The following is a 17710-nucleotide window of genomic DNA, read 5'->3' as shown; positions in this document are numbered from 1 at the left end:
CAGGCATATCTGTAGCTCCTTCCTCCGGTCTGCGTCGGGGTCCTAGACGTGGCATTGATCAACATAGATGGCGGCTCAGTTTGCAACACCAATGAAGTCCTTCTGTCTGTGTTTCCTGCTTTAAATCATGATTCATTAATGAAGTTAGTGATTTAAACAGACTCTTTATGTTTCATTTAAGCTGTGTAGTTCCGGGAAGGTTGAAACTGAAGCGGTAAAATGAGCGGATGGGCTGGTTTCTCTGAGCAAGACCTGCGGAGGATGCAACAGAAAGGTGAGTCTACCTGTTTATTATCAATTAACTCTGATAGTTAGTGAGGCTACCTGTGTGTTTATTATCAATTAACTCAGATAGTTAGTGAGTCTGCCTGTGTGTTTATGTTTATTATTATTATTAACTCATATCTGTGTGATTATAATTAGTGTCTACTTAATTAGTGTGAACATATTTTCTTTTTCCATGCGCTTATGATTGAGCTCTTCCTTTTAAAACACTTAACATTTAAATCTTTAATTTTTCCTTTTAATGACTTCAATACAAATCATTATTTTATGCTCTATTTTATTCTAGTCTTTTATTTTTTCTGTACTTAGTTTTTTTTATTATTATTATTATTTGGTTGTTTTTTTTTGTTTTAATTGTACGTTTTAATGTTTCCAATTTTTTTTAAAAATATGATTGGGTTTTATTTTTATTTTTTTATTTTTTAAATGTTTGTTTTTATGTAAAGCCCATTGAGTCTACCTGTGTTTATTATTATTATTAACCCTTTGTAGGTCACACCAAGAAAGTGCTATTTAAAAATAATTTTCTTTGCTTTTCCTCTTTGAGGCCGTAACAACATAAGAATCCATAAAACATGGATTTATTTTCTCTCATTGAGCCTAAATGTGATGTTTTACAGCCTCTACAGACTCATTCACACCTCATTTGTTCTAAACTTTTCTTTAAAAACATGTTAGAGACTCATTCTGTTCATGTACAAGATGAAAACATGAAAGACAACTTCAAAAATGTCTCCAGCAGGATCTCTGATGTCAGCAGTGATTTGTGTTATTCTTCGTTTATACACTAAAGCACAACCTGTATCCATAGCAACCATAGAACAACCTGTATCTATAGCAACCATGGAACAACCTGTATCTATAGCAACCATGGAACAGCCTGTATCTATAGCAACCATAGAACAACCTGTATCTATAGCAACCATGGAACAACCTGTATCTATAGCAACCATAGAACAACCTGTATCTATAGCAACCATAACACAATCTGTATCTATAGCAACCATGGAACAACCTGTATCTATAGCAACCATAACACAACCTGTATCTATAGCAACCATAGAACAACCTGTATCTATAGCAACCATAGAACAACCTGTATCTATAGCAACCATAGCACAATCTGATGGTCTGTCTGTGCATTACATACCTCATACAAGTGCTAAAGATTGACCTAAAAGTTAAATGGGTTCAATAGATAGTTTTTGAGCAGATATCATGACACAAAGCCGACCTACAAAGGGTTAACTAATATCTGTGTGATTTATAATTAATAATCATGTGTTTACAGATGCAGCTGCAGCACGCGGCCGCAAACCGGCTCCATCCTCCCGTAGCCGGCAGCAGATACAGCGAGAGAAAGCTCTGCAGCTGGCCGGGTCTGCAGGTCTGCCGCTGGAGCAGCAGCTCAGCAAACCACCGCCGAGGGATGAGCCTCCACCTGCAGCTCCAGCAGCAGCTACAGCTCCAGCTCCGGTTCAAGCAGCTCCAGCAGCTCCAGCAGCAGCTCCGTCCGTGAAGGTGGAGCTGCAGCCGAAGAGCAGCGAAGTAAAGCCGGCTGCAGAGGAAGAAAGTCCGGCTGTTAAAGAGCTGGAGAAACAAGAGGTGGAACTGTTAGTATAAACTTTATTATTGTTCATATTGAACAGATCACATTTACTGTCCATGTTTATTGATAAAGTTAATATCTGTTGGCTTATGTACAGTTTGAGGTACTTGTACTTTACTGTAGTACAGTTTGAAGTACATCACTCATAATACTGCAGTACTTTTACTGTAATACTGCATACTACATCACTATAATACTGCAGTACTTTTACTGTAATACTGCATACTACATCACTCATAATATAGTTGATATTAGACATGATCTGTGGTTTTAGTCGTGTTTAAAGTGGATATTTTAATTGTGTGCATTTATTTTTTAGGCGGGAAAAGACGCGTCTGGAACAACTTCAACAGGAGCAAAAGATCATCGAAGAGAGAAATAAAAGGAAGAAAGCTCTGCTCACTAAAACTATCGCTGAAAAGTAAGTGTGAGTGAAACGATGATGGCGATGATCTGTGAACAGCAGACTGAGCCTAAGGGAGGGAATATCATTTATCTTAAAGGTTGTTTGTTGTTTTTAATCTTCAGGTCCAAACAGACTCAGGCAGAAGCGGTGAAGTTGAAGCGGATCCAGAAGGAGCTGCAGGCGCTCGATGACATGGTGTCCAATGATATCGGCATCCTGAGAGGGAAGATCGAGCAGGCCAGCTGGGAGTACAGCACCGCCAGGTACCAGTCACTGCTACCGCTATACTTTATACACTATATCAAGCTTTATAAATAAGACACATAAAGCAGAACTAGACTGAACTCTTTAATTTAATTTAATTTAATTTGATATAAATAGAGCAAACATTCCCACATGAGCAGCAAGGAAAAACTCTCCTTTAACGGGAAGAAAACCTTAAATGAGAGAGAGAGAGAGAGAGAGAGAGAGAGAGAGAGAGAGAGAGAGAGAGAGAGAGAGAGAGAGAGAGAGAGAGAGAGAGAAAATAGTGTGGGTCAGATGCAGTAAGACATCATGGACGTCAGAAGAGAGAGAGGGAGGGAGAGGGAAGGAGAGAGAGACAGACTGAAGAAGAGAAAGAGGGAGAGTGAAAAGGGAGTAAGAAAAGAGGGAGAGAAGAGAGGAGATTGAAATACGGGAGAAGAGAGAAAGAGGAAAAGAGAAAGAGAGGGGGAGAGAGGAGAAAGAAAGGAAAGAGGGAAGAGGAGAGAGAGATGAGAAAGAGACAGAAGAGGGAGAGAAGAGAGGAGATTGGAAAAAGGGGAGAAGAGAGAGATGAGAGAGAAAGAGAAGAGGAAGGAAAGAGAAAGAAGAGAGAGACAAAGAGGAGAGAGTGAGAGAGGAAGAGAGAAGAGGTAAAGAGGAGAGGGAGGCACAGTAACAACAACATTGAAATACTATTAAAAATGAGGAAATTCACATTAAAATGATCATAAAACAATATTAAAGAACAAAAAAGAAACATGATTATAATATAAGATGGAAAATAAAGAATAGCAATCATTTTAAATAAGTAATAATAATAATAGAATAAATACAATAAATAAAATCAGGTAAGACGACGAAGTCAGAAAAGTTAATAAAAGGATGAAAGTGATGAATAATTAATCTGCTTTAATGGGTTTAAACTGAGAGTCTGATGAATAAAGAGATAAAACATTTAGAGCATGAGGAAGAATGAAGAGTCAGAGTCACAGAAAGCTCAATAAATATAAATATAATAATAAATATAATAAAGATGTTAATATTTAGGATAAAAGTCTTTAAAGTGATTCTTGGAGCAGTTTTTAAGGTTTCAGTGTTTCTCTGAACTTCGGACACATCGACTCTAAACATTAATCACATGAACATCAAAGAGCTGCTGAACTGTCAGGATTTAATTTATAACACATGAGATTAAAAAGATAAAAACATACATAATACATCATACATGCAGAATATTAAGATGAGGAAGAAAAGCCAGTAAAACACATCATCGTCTCACAGTGTCGAGGAACATTTCAGATTGTTCCTCACGTCTGATGACCGATGACACGATTCTGTCTCGAGCTTCAAATCCGAGAATTCAAATAATGAATCAACTTATTATTAATTTAGAGATGTGGATAATAAAATATAGAGAGTAGTGAAATAAATATTAAATAAGATAAAAAATACAAGTGATGGAGGAAGGATATTAAGGTTAAGGTGTGTGTGTGTGTGTGTGTGTGTGTGTGTGTGTGTGTGTGTGTGTGTGTGAGCCTGAAAAATATTGACCACAAGGCCAAAAAATCCAGTGTGATGATTTTAAGATTAAGACGTTTGTGTGTGTGTGTGTGTATGTGTGTTATATTGTGTGTTAGTGTATGTGTGTGTGTGTGTGTGTGTGTGTGTTATATTGTGTGTTAGTGTATGTGTGTGTGTGTGTGTGTGTGTGTGTTATATTGTGTGTTAGTGTGTGTGTGTGTGTGTGTGTGTGTGTGTATATCTGTGTGTGTGTGTATGTGTATGTGTGGGTGTATCTCTCTGTGTGTGTGTGTGTATCTGTATGTGTGTGTGTGTCTGTGTGTGTATCTCTGTGTGTGTGTGTCTGTGTTTGTGTATCTGTATGTGAGTGAGTGTGTGTGTGTGTGTGTGTATCTCTGTGTGTGTGTGTGTGTGTGTGTATCTCTGTGTGTCTGTGTGTGTGTATCTCTGTGTGTGTGTGTGTGTATCTGTATGTGAGTGAGTGTGTGTGTGTGTATCTCTGTGTGTGTGTGTATCTGTGTGTGTGTGTGTGTGTGTGTGTGTGTGTGTGTGTGTGTGTGTGTGTGTGTGTATCTCTGTGTGTGTCAGATGAAAACATTGGTTAGAACATTATCAAAAGTAATCAAATAATAATAGTGAGTGAAGTTCAAAGGTCAGCAGGTGTGATGTGTGTTTACTGGTCATACTGGGAACACTGGATAAACTGGAAACATCGCCCCCTGCAGCTCACAGACGGTACTCATGTGTGTTTTCTTTCCCTCCACATGTGATGCAGACTGTCTGAGATGTTTAAAAAGATTAATAACTATGATACTGGATTAATTAACTCATCATAAAGTGTTTAGTTCTTTACACAGTTTAAAGTGACAGGAACATTAGTGCACATTAATTAGTGACAGGAACATTAGTGCACGTTAATAAGTGACAGGAACATTAGTGCACGTTAATTAGTGACAGGAACATTAGTGCACGTTAATTAGTGACAGGAACAGTAGTGCACGTTAATTAGTGACAGGAACAGTAGTGCACATTAATTAGTGACAGGAACAGTAGTGCACGTTAATTAGTGACAGGAACATTAGTGCACGTTAATTAAGAGTTCCATGATTGAGTCGCTTATTTTGACTTTATTTACATTTTTATCATCTTTATTTCCTCTAGTGTCATTTTTAAATTGTGTGTTAGTGTGTGTGTGTGTGTGTGTATGTTAGTGTGTGTTAGTGTGTGTTAGTGTGTTTGTCTGTGTGTGTGTGTGTGTGTGTGTGTGTGTGTGTGTGTGTGTGTGTGTGTGTGTGTGTGTGTGTGTGTGTGTGTGTGTGTGTGTGTGTGTGTGTGTGTGTGTGTGATGATATGAAACAGGAGAGAGAGAGAGAAATTGTGTGGGTCAGATGCAGTAAGACATCATGGAGGTCAGATGCAGTAAGACATCATGGATGTTAGCGTCAGAAGAGAGAGAGAGAGAGAGAGAGAGAGAGAGAGAGGGTCAGATGCAGTAAGACATCATGGATGTTAGCGTCAGAAGAGAGAGAGGGATGGAGGGAGAGAGAGAGAGAGAGAGAGAGAGAGAGAGGGTCAGATGCAGTAAGACATCATGGATGTTAGCGTCAGAAGAGAGAGAGGGATGAGGGAGAGAGAGAGAAAGAGAGAGAAGGAGTGTAAAGTGATATTAGTGCAGTTGTGTGGTGAGATGATTACAGATGTTTGTATAAAGACTGAAGGACTCAACCTTCACACGCTCGTTACTCTGATTGTGTTGATTTTAATCCGTCGTTGGGAATCTCTGCTGAGGTACGACGACGAGAAAAAGAAACGGAAAAAAAAAATTCCATAAAAAAAAAAAGTCAAACTGGAGTTTTAGGGGGAAAAAGTTTGACATCATCTGGTTCTGTTGTTTCCAAACAGAGTGAAGGGATCTGTGTTTCCTCCTAATTATAACAATGTTAGTGGTGAAGAGACGTGTGTGTGTGTGTGTGTGTGTGTGTGTGTGTGTGTGTGTCTGTGTCTGTGTCTGTGTGTGTTAGTGTATGTGTGTCTGTGTGTTAGTTTATGTGTGTGTGTGTCTCTGTGTGTGTGTGTCTCTGTGTGTGTGTATGTGTGTATCTGTGTGTGTCTGTCTCTATGTATGTGTGTGTGTGTGTGTGTCTGTCTCTGTATCTGTATCTGTGTGTGTGTGTGTGTGTGTGTGTGTGTGTGTCTATGTCTGTGTGTGTGTGTGTGTGTGTGTGTGTGTGTGTCTGTCTCTGTGTCGGTGTGTCTCTGTGTCTGTGTGTGTGTGTGTGTGTGTTTCTGTCTCTGTGTGTGTGTGTGAGAGTGTGTATCTGTTAGTGTATGTGTGTGTGTCTCTCTCTGTGTCTGTGTGTGTGTGTGTGTGTGTGTGTCCCTGTATCTGTGTGTGTGTGTGTGTGTCTGTGTGTCTGTGTGTGTCTGTGTGTGTGTCTCTGTCTCTGTATCTGTGTGTGTGTGTGGTCTGTGTGTGTGTTAGTGTCTCTCTGTGTATGTGTGTGTGTGTGTGTGTATCTCTGTGTGTGATGATATGAAACAAATCTTCACATTTAAACAGTTGGAGCAGAAAGAGACTGAAATGATTTAAATGAAACAGAAAAATTCACATTTAAGGACGAAAATTAAGTATAATTTCATTTAAATGAGTCTTATTAATAATCATTTCAACAAAAAATATGTGTAAAACGTGTTGTCTTAAAAAGCTCTAACAGAGAAGTGGATGATAATTTAAACTTTTATTCTTTTATAAACTTGTCATTATTGACCCAGAAGCACAAAAGCTGCAACAGCAACTTTAATAAAACAAATGTCTTCATGTTTAGTCGATTCAGGAGAACAATGGTTATTTTTAAACACAGACTCAGCCGACTGGAATCTGATTTTTTTTTTTTATTCCACCGCACCCGACCGCACCGATGAAGAAGATGATGTTTGATATTCTGTTAAAATATGAAGTGAAACAGACTCAGACTGAAGCTTCTTACGCTGCAGCTGCACTGAAGGAGAAATACGTTGCATATTTGAGCTTAAACTTTACATATTTTTCATATTCTGATTCATAAATAGCCCATCAGTCATTAATGGAGAGTGTATTCTGTGTATTTATATGGGGGAAAAATACATTTATAATCAATATTTAAGGTCCAGGAGAACATTTTAATATCAGCTGCACAAAAATGTTGAATAATTCTACTTTTTATCTTTATTTCTGTATATTCAGGAAAAGTTTAACTAGAGGAAATGTGTCTTAACCTTCGTGTCGTCCTCGTCGGGTCAAATTGACCCCGTCTGTTTTGACTGTTCCTTTTCTACCTTCCTTCCTTCCTTCCTTCTTTCCTCTGTCCTTCCTCGTCCTTCCTTCCTCCTGTCCTTCCTTCTTCCTTCCTTCCTCCCTCCCTCCCTCCTTCTCTCTTTCCTCCCCCCTACCTTCCTCCCTTCCTTCTTTCATCTGTCCTTCTTTCCTTCCTTCCTCTTTTCCTTTCGCCCTCCCTCCTTCCTTCTTTCCTCTCTCCCTCCTACCTTCCTTCCTTCTTTCCTCCGTCGTTCCTCCTTCTCGCCTTTCTTTCCTTGTTCCTTCCTTCGTTCCTTCCTCCCTCCCTCCTTTTCTTCCTTCTTCCTCCCTTCCTTCCTCCCTCCCTCCCTCCCTCCTTTCTTTCCTTGTTCCTCTTTTCCTTCCTTCCTTCCTTTCCTCCTTCCCTCCCTCCCTCTTTTCATTCTTTCCTTCCTTCCTTCCTTCCTTCCTTCCTTCCTTCCTTCCTTCCTTCCTTCCTTCCTTCCTTCCTTCTTTCCTTCCTTCCTTCCTTTCATGCTTCCTCCCTCCTTCTCCTCCTTCCTTTCCTTCCTCCCTCCCTTCCTTCCTTCCTCCCTCCCTCCCTCCCTCCTTCTCTCTTTATTTACTCCCTTCCTTCTTTCCTTCCTTCCTTCCTCCCTTCCTCTTTTCCTTTCTCCCTCCCTCCTTCCTTCTTTCCTCTCTCCCTCCTACCTTCCTTCCTTCTTTCCTCTGTCCTTCCTGCCTTCCTTCCTTCCTTCCCTCCTTCCGTCTTCCCTTCCTTCTTCCTCCCTTCCTTCCTCCCTCCCTCCTTTCTTTTCTTGTTCCTCCTTTCCTTCCTTCCTTCCTTTCCTCCCTCCTTCCGTCCTCCCTCCCTCCTTTACTTGACTCGAGGGCAGTATTTAAGGGTTAATACTGAACTAAAGAGGCGGGGAATGCAGAGAGGAGCGCTTGTTTCTCCTCCTGCAGGAAGCTCAGATATAAAAACATACTATTTATGATTTTACTTCACTGTTTTCCACGTTTCTCTCTTCTCTCTTTCTGATTTTTCTCGTTTGTTTGTGTTTTCTCGGCAGGAAGCGTTACGAGAAGGCGGAGGCGGAGTACGTGATCTCCAAGCTGGACCTGCACAAGAAGACGGAGGCGAAGGAGCAGCTGACGGAGCATCTCTGCGCCATCATCCAGCAGAATGAGCTGCGGAAAGCTCACAAGCTGGAGGAGCTGATGCAGCAGCTGCAGCTTCAGGAGGACGAGAAGGAGGAGAAAGAGGAGGAGTTGAAAGAGGAGGAGGAGGTGAAGAGGAACGGTGTGGAGGCGCAGAGAGGTGGGAAAGAGGAGAATGGTGTCGTGGTGGTGGAGGAGAATCAGGAGGGAGGAGTGCAATCGAGTAAAGACTGTAGAGCTGCAGAGGAGGAGACACAGGGAGGAGGAGGAGCAGGAGGAGGAGCAGGAGGAAGAGGAAGAGGAAGAGGAGAAGGAGAGACGATTGAAGCTCCAAACACTGAACAAACACTAGAAAACTGTCTCCAGAGTGAAAGCGTCGCCTCCTGATGCTCCGAATAGAAACACTGAATCTGATGAATCTAATAAACTGTCACAAACCTCTGAGCTGAGTCTGAGCTGCAGGTTCGAGAGTTTAAACTTCAATAACACACAGAAACAAGTCGAGTTTCAGTTAGTACACAACATGAAATCTGCTCTGAGAGATAATCAAACACTTCCTGCTTCATGTGACGAACAAATTAGATTAAAAACAACTAACAGGAAATTAATCTGCAGCTTTGTTTTCATCATTAAGGTAAAAAAAAAAGCTGATATTTGATGCTTTAGCTTCTCATTCTGCTTGCTGATGACGTCACTTTGTGCTTTTTTTGTCACCTATCAACTAAAGAATGAGACGATTCATTAAAACATGAATCATAATAATCTAAATAATCAGAATAATCATTAACTGCAGCTTTTTTTAGATAATTAATTGATTGTTTAAGGTAAATATTTGATGCAAACTCTATATTTTTGAGTTTTGGACCATTTAAACGTCACTTTGTGCTTTTTTTTCACCGTTTTATCAACCAAAAAGTGAGATGATTAATTAAAGAACTAATCAGAATAATCATATTTAATATTTAGCTGCAGCTTTTTCCTCTTTAACTACTAAACAGAAGTATTAAAAACATCACAGTCAGGCAGGAAAACTAAAGAGATACGTCCACTACTTTCACTCCATGTGTAATAAACACTCCGAAAATGTGATAATTAATTAATTGTTAAGGTAAGGAATGTTATTAATATATTTGAGGATTTGCTGAATGATAATAAACTGAATATATTTGAGTTTTGGGCTGTTAGTCGGACAAATTTAGACATTTTAATGACAAACTTTTCACTTTTTTTTCACCTTTGCATTTACAGAAACGTGAACCAGCTGCACATAAATAATAATATGATGCATTTTATTGTATATTCAGGATCACATTAGGAAAAATTCACCTATAAGAAAAGTGTATATTATGTTTTTACAGCTTTCAAATGTAAAAATTAGTCAAATTTGACACTGAAAAGAATGAAAGGGTTAAATGAACAAGATGAAAAAGGAGCATCGACTGTTAAAAACTAAAATAATGAAAGTTTGCAGCTTTATTGCATCAGATCGTTACTGACACGGATCAAAACATATAATATTTAACATTTGAGAGCTTTGTCTTGATTTTAAATAAGAAATAAAAGAAAGTAAAAGATAAAGAAACGTCTCTCGGCCCCGTCTAACGCCTGAACCTGCAGGATCAGCTTCCACACACACACGCACACACACACAGAGACAGACACACACACACAGAGACAGACACACACACATACACACACACACACAGACAGACAGACAGACCCACACACACACTCAGAGACAGACAGACAGACAGACAGACACACACAGACACACACACACAGCCACACACACACACACACAGAGACAGACAGACACACACACACACTAACACACACACACACAGAGACAGACAGACCCACACACACACTAACATACACACACACTAACATACACACACACACACACACACACACAGACAGACAGACAGACCCACACACACACTAACATACACACACACACTCAGAGACAGACAGACAGACAGACAGACAGACACACACAGACACACACACACAGCCACACACACACACACAGACACAGACAGACACACACACACACACACTAACACACAGATACAGAGCTACACACTAACACACACACACACACACTAATACAGACACACACAGCGACACACACACACACACAGACAGACAGACACACACACACACACACACACACACACACACAGCTCCTCTTCATCTTCACCAACATGTATAATCAATGCACCACACATTCTCTCCATGTTTAAAACAGCTGATTTGTGCAGAAAGCTCAGTGATCACATGACTGGTTTGTCTCTAACTTAAAACTCGTGCTTTTCCTGATTCACTTATCTGCTTCTGCTCCGACTGAAAACGCTGATTATCCAAAAGCATTTCTCCTAAATGTAGCAGAGCAATCACTGATCTCCTTATACTGCAGCTTTAATCCTGCAGAATCACACACAGTGTTACCGTGGTGATGATGCATCATCATTAATTTAATTTATACATCAGGCAGATATATCTGTAAAAGCAAAGCAAACTGTCAAAGGTCAGTGATTTATACTCTGTATTGATGATGCAATGATGGTAGCTTCTACACATTGTTTATAAAGAGAATATAATGGTTTTAGTGCCTGGGACCAGCTGATTATTATTATTATTTTTTATTATTATTGCAGCATTATCTGTGTGCAGAGCTAAAAGTCACATTTAAAACATCGCTGGGTTTCTTGAAAAGATGGGTGCTGTCTACTTCCTGGAGAGAGTATGTGTTGTTGTGTGTGATGCAGGAGGAAGAGGAGGAGGAGCATTAACATAACCCTCCTCCTCCTCGTCTTCTCAGTCTTAGTGAGGCAATGCAGCTTTATTTATACAGAGCATTTCAAAGTGCTTTATACATAAAAACAAACATTTAAAAGAAAGAATTGGAAAACAAAAAGCATCAAAACAAAGTACAGAAAACTAGAAAGAGAGAGAAAGAAAATACCAGACAAAAATAGAGCCTTAAATATAAGTTTGCAGCATAAAATGTCTGTGTGTATTGTTTGTATGATGCATGAGGAAGAGGAGGAGGAGGAAGAGGAGGAGGAGAGAAGTGTCTTTAACCTGGATTTAAACATGTTCAAAGCTGCTTCACCATGTCTGCTTTGACTTCAGATGTCATTCATGTATTCTGAAGCTAAACCAAGATGGGTGCTGTCTACTTCCTGGATCGTCTGTGTGTATGATGCATGAGGAAGAAGAGGAGGAAGAGGAGAGATGAGGAGCATTAATCCATCTTTTAACATAACCCTCCTCCTCTTCCTCGTTGCTTCTCAGTCTTAGATGAACATGTTAGCCGGCGCTTCGGCTCATGTTTCACAAAGCTCAGCTCATGTTGGAGCAGCAGAGGGGGGGGGCAGTAGGGGGGGTAGAGGGGGGGGCGACTGAGGGGCAACGGGCCTCCTGCAGGGGTAAGACGATATCTGTTAATGTATGAGACGGATGCTTTCAGCTGCACATGGAACAAAGCGTCAAAAATAATGTATGACAGTAATCTATAATGTAAAGCTTTCTGTATATTATATTCTATATGTGGAGAAGTCTGATTTATTAGTGTGTGCTCTGAAGATAAAGGGCTTTATTTAAAGGGGGGGGGAGGAGGAGGAGGAGGGGGGCGGGGTTAAAGAGGTGGAGGTGATGTCTTAGAAACACTACAAGATCATATTTTATTAAAGGACATTGTTTTTCATCTCTTGTGTGTTTTGTCTTCATTTTTAGATAAATATCATTTTTAAGGCTTTTTGGTTCAAGAGGAGGAATTTAACCTTTTTTTTTTAGGGGGGGGGGGGGGTGTGTGTGTGGGGGGGGGGGGGGGGGGGGGGGGGGGGGGGGCTCCTGTCGTTTCTTTTTTTTTTTAAAGGTGCAGTAAGTGTTTCTGTAAACCGCTTTGAGATTTTTACAGCGCTCCGGTCACATCTGGCCGTCTGAAGCAGAGGCCGTAAAAACAGCTTTTTTAATTAGTCGGAGAGGTTGAAGCTTAAAGAGATGAAGAGGAGGAAGAGGAAGATGAAGAGGAGGAGGAGGAGAGAAAGTGACCAGTCCTCGCTCCTCTCCTGTCTGTCCCTACTTCAACCTCTCTGTAGGTCAAACGTTTGAAGTCCTTCAGCTGCAGCTCAAATTATCCAAATTATGAAGATATTAACGTGATGACGTCATTTCCTGCTTGGCTGCGGACGTCACCATAAAAACTCAATGCAGCAAATTCACTCAAAACACTTTATATGTTACAATTTAAGAGAGAAATTAATATTTTAACTGCACTACATTAATCTAATTTAGCAGGTTATTTAACTGCATATTCAAATATTATCAGAGATATTGCAAAAAAGACAATTTAACTATAATATTATTGCTTTTATATGCAGGAAAAATACATGTTTTTACACTGTTTTTACATTCCTGGTTGATAATAAATCATAAAGTGTCTGAATATCAGTATTTTTAAAGAGCAGCACGATGCTTAAAACAAGCTTTTATTGCCTTATTGAGTTTTTCTCCTCCTGTGAGTGCAATATAATAAATGCAACATGATAATAAAGCTGCTGAAATGAAAATAAACACCATTAAAAAGCTGCTTATATGTTAATGCATCAACACATATTTTCCTTTAAGAGGATTTTTAACTTTAAAATCCATTTAAATGATAATATTTATGCTTTTCCCCCCATGAAGTCAGATAGAAGTATTTAACACTGTTGTATTTCATAAAGCATCTGACACCATTTAAAGGAAATATAATAAAAGCAAATCATCTTTTTCTTCTTCTTCTCCTCCTAATGTGGAAAAAACTCAATTTTGACAGTTTTCAAATCGCGCAAATTGGATGTATCCATCTTCCCATCATCGTGCTGCCTCGTGCTTGTTGTGTTTTGGGGAATAATAATTGTCACTTCTTCCTCAAGGGGGGGAAAAGAAATGTGCTCTGGATTATGATACAGGAAAAATGAGAAGATACAGGCTGCAGAGATTAAGGCACAAAAAACCACAAAAAAAGGGGTTTTTACATTGGAAATATATGTGTGTGTGTTGTGTGTGTGTGTGTGTGTGTGTGTGTGTGTGTGTGTGTGTGTGTGTGTGTGTGTGTGTGTGTGTGTGTGTGTGTGTGTGTGTGTGTGTGTGTGTGTGGACTTCAGAGAGCGGAGGGTTTATAAAGGAAAGTGTGATTTATGTGGCGCTGGCGTCCTTCGACAGGTCGAGAAAAGACCCTGAAACCTGAGAAGTCCGAGAGCTAAAAAAAAAAAAAAAGAGAAAGAAAGAAAGAAAAAAAACCCAAATCAAGTTTTCCTCAAAATCTCCTCCATCTGGCCCGAGCCGAGCTTCACCTCCACATCATCTGAACCTTGAACCCAGACTCGGTAGAACTTCAGCACCGACACAAAATACAATTAAGAGCGGAGTCATGTTGGAGTCATGATGATGATGGAGGAGCTGCTGCGGCCTTTAGAAGCTTCTGATTGGTGCGTTTCATTTCATTCACTCACTTCACGGCAATTATATTAAAATTAAAAACTTCCTTCTATGTCAGGAGGAGAAAAACAACTCCTGCTGCACATTTACACCTTTAAATTGCTGCAGAATTATTGATATTTTACATAAGACGCTAAAAACGCACTGAAACGCATGAATATAGACGCTAAAATATCTATAATTTTGCACGTGCAGCTTCATTTTAAATGCATTTAAATGAAGTTTGGCTGCAGGTTAATTATGCAAATGTTAAATAAGCTTAAATAAATTTTGTTTTAAGCAATTAGGAGGAAAAATATAATGATATGAAGTTTACCTGCTGCAGAAAACCACAAATAAATTGATTTATTTGTGCAGAAGTCAGAAAGCGGGGCTTGTTTTATTTTGGGGATGGTGTGTGTGTGTGTGTGTGTGTGTGTGTGTGTGTGTGTGTGTGTGTGTGTGTGTGTGTGTGTGTGTGGGGGGGGGGGGTTGTAATAATGAGAATCAGCGCGGCTGAATTAATTTCACACGGCCACTTGCTCTGTAAACTCTGCGTGTTGTTTTAATCAGCAGCAGATTTTTGGGCTGTTTTATGTCGGAACACCACAGACCGCTTACAGCATGTGAGCCGCCTGCAACAGCGGAACAAAACCAGCCATAAAACATAAAGAGGGGGGGGGGGGGGGGGGGGAGGACACAGATAGTTAATACAAGTACAATTACTGGCACTGAAATATCTGCAGGTTTTCACACCGCTGTTTATCTGACAGCTGGAGCTGGTTTACAACATGTAAACTTGTTTTAAAAAAAAAACTAAAGAAAACAAAAAGAAGTGTTTTTACTTTGCAGAAACTTTAATATCAAACTGCTTTTATTCCTGCTTTGGTGATAATAATAATAATAATATTATTTAATCCATTTTGACGTCATCCAAAGCGTTTTTAAGACGGTTTTTAACAATGACGTCACCATTTAAATGCCTTTATTCCCAGCTTGCTCCAAATTCACACTATTATCTCCAACATATTTATTAATTTCCATCAATAATATTACATTTAAAGACTCATTTCCACATATAGCTATAAATAAGATGTTTTATTTTATATTACACTTCATTATAATACCTCTAATATACTCCTAAATGCAGGAAATTGGTCTTTAATTGGACCTTTTTTGTCCTTTTTGGTGCATTTAAGATATAAAAAAAAATAAGAATAAGATAAATATAACACATTTTATTGATCTGCAGGAAGGAAATTTAACATTAGAGCAACACAACAGATCAGATTATGCAGGTAAACAGGAAACACTGAAGTAGTTTTAAAATAAAGAAACAACATTTATATAAACAAAATATATATTTAAATAAATAATATAAAATCAATGTTTCCTCTTGTTGTGACACAGCAGTGAATTATTACATCCTCCAGTAAAATGAACATTAAAATATAAAAATAAACCATTACAAGTAAAATAAAAGTATAAAAATATTAGCAGCAAATTGTACTTATAGATATATAAAGTATAAAAGCATTACTGCTCATCATGCCAGTGTTTTAATATTATATTTATAGATTATTATCATCTGCAGTAATGTTGCAGCAGGTTCAAATGCAGCTACTTTTTTATAAATCATCATATTTTATTATTAACTGCATGTTTTATGTGTAAAATCTGCATTAATACAAAAGTAGATAAATGTGAAGATGCAGAAAAAAGTGAATTATTTTGCTTTGAAGTGCAGTAAAGTAGATGTTTGTGTACTTGAAAGCAGCACGAGATGAACTTTACTCTTCACCTTTATATGTGCAAACTATGTGTGTATTTATGTGTGATGCATGTTCATGTTTAAAGTATCTGAGCAACTCTCTGCAGGTTTCAGCCTCTCGTGTTGTGCAGTGTTATAATATTATATTTATAGATTATTATCACCTGCAGTAATGTTGCAGCAGGTTCAAAGGAAGCTATTTTTAATAAATCATCATATTTTATTATTAACTGCATGTTTTATGTGCAAAATCTGCAATAATACAAAAGTAGATAAAATGTGAAGATGCAGAAAAAAGTGCAGTAAAGTAGAAGTTTGTGTACCTGAAAGCTGCACGAGATGAACTTTTTGTATGTGCAAACCTTTGTGTGTATTTATGTGTAATGCATGCTCATGTTTAAAGTATCTGAGGAGGTTTTTTTGCAGCAACTCTCTGCAGGTTTCAGCCTCTCGTGTTGTGTGTTGCAGCGCTGCAATCAGCTCTGAGTCTGTGTGAAAGCAGCCGTCAGGACGATGAGAAGTCCCGGTGCAGCCGCTGCAATCAGGCGGAGCGCAGGGGGGGAAAGGGGGGGGGCAGGGGTAGAGGTGCAGGGGTGCAGGGGGGGAGGGGGGGAGCGTGTCTGCAGCATGTGGTTCCCCTGCACAGGATGTAAAGAGTCAACAAGGAGGCCATTTACTCCCAATTAGGGAAATAAAAGAAGACAGGAGGCCAAAGCGCTCCTCCAATCAGCACCAGGGGTCAGTGGACAGCGGCGGCAGGGCGGCGGCGGCCCGACCGGTGCTCAGGGACCAACATCATCATCATCATCTTCATCATCATCTTCATCCTCCTCCTCCTCTTCTGCCCCGGGCTCAGGCTGCACAGAGGGGACTGAGCTAACACACATAGAAAGAAAACACATTAAGACCAACAGGGAGCTCTTATTTAAATGCTCCTCTGTTTGATTGACAGGTGGAGCTGAAGCTGCCATGTTCTCATTATAACAAGAAAAGAGAGAAAAAAGAGAAAGTGCTGCATTCATAATGAAGAAGTATGAATGTTAGTGGACTATAAACACTCATTTTAAGCAGCATTTTAATGTAGCAGCTGGAAGATTTGAATGACTTTATAGTTTTTAACAAGGCTTCATATTTTAGAAACATTATCTGTAAGTGTAGTTATTATTAGTAAGAAGAGTAAAAAGTCTTATTTCTCTCTTTGTGTATTAAATCAACAAGAAGCTGCAGATAAAATAAATATTAATAGGCTGGAAAAGAGTCTACAGCTCCTTTATATGATGATTAAATGATGCTTTATCGTCATGGAGGCGAAAAAAACTGCTGAAAACTGTAATATAATTAATGCAAAACATGCAAATATAAGCTCAAAATACAATGCATTTATATGTGTGTGTATATAAATATATATGTGTGTGTATGGCTGCAGCATATAAGTGTGTATATATGTTTATATGTACAAAGACACGGCTTACTTTTTACTATGTTACTGTATTTATGGTAGAAGCGTGTTGCTTCTGCCTCTTCTCACTCTTCTTCTCTGCCTGCAACACATTATTATATATTTATATGATTCTGCAGCTTGTTGACACATTTATTATTATATTGTTTTTACATTGTTAGACGTGCATGTTATGTGTGTTTTGTTCAGTAATGTGTGTGAAACAGTTTTCCTTTTAACAATGGATACATCTGAGAGAAATCTAATATTAAAGTACATTATGATGCATGATTTAAACTCCATTTCTGCAGGTTTGCTTTAACTTAAAGACCCAAAATTGGTCTTTACGTTAATTTTCTTTACTCTTATTTTGCTGCTGCAGTTTTCCTTGCAACACTGGATACATAACACAGAAATCTAATATTAAAGTACATTATGATGCATGATCCGAGCTCCATTTCTGCAGGTTTGCTTTAACTTAAAGACCCAAAATTGGTCTTTAAGTGAATTTGTTTGCAGCTTTTTTTCTG

General features: G+C 39.0%; 1 protein-coding gene across 1 annotated transcript; it reads left to right on the top strand.

Annotated features, from left to right (window-relative positions):
- The first annotated feature begins 96 nt into the window (after positions 1 to 96).
- On the top strand, positions 97 to 9006 carry gorab (golgin, rab6-interacting). The gene is made up of 5 exons (XM_062424522.1): positions 97 to 274; positions 1577 to 1898; positions 2214 to 2315; positions 2423 to 2563; positions 8415 to 9006. The coding sequence occupies exons 1-5, from the start codon at positions 220 to 222 to the stop codon at positions 8887 to 8889; spliced, it is 1095 nt and encodes a 364-aa protein (XP_062280506.1). The 5' UTR covers positions 97 to 219; the 3' UTR covers positions 8890 to 9006.
- The last annotated feature ends 8704 nt before the right edge of the window (positions 9007 to 17710 follow it).

This window comes from Scomber scombrus, chromosome 8 (assembly GCF_963691925.1).
Source record: "Scomber scombrus chromosome 8, fScoSco1.1, whole genome shotgun sequence".
Lineage (NCBI taxonomy): Eukaryota > Metazoa > Chordata > Actinopteri > Scombriformes > Scombridae > Scomber > Scomber scombrus.
This window is presented reverse-complemented; position numbering and strand designations above follow the sequence as displayed.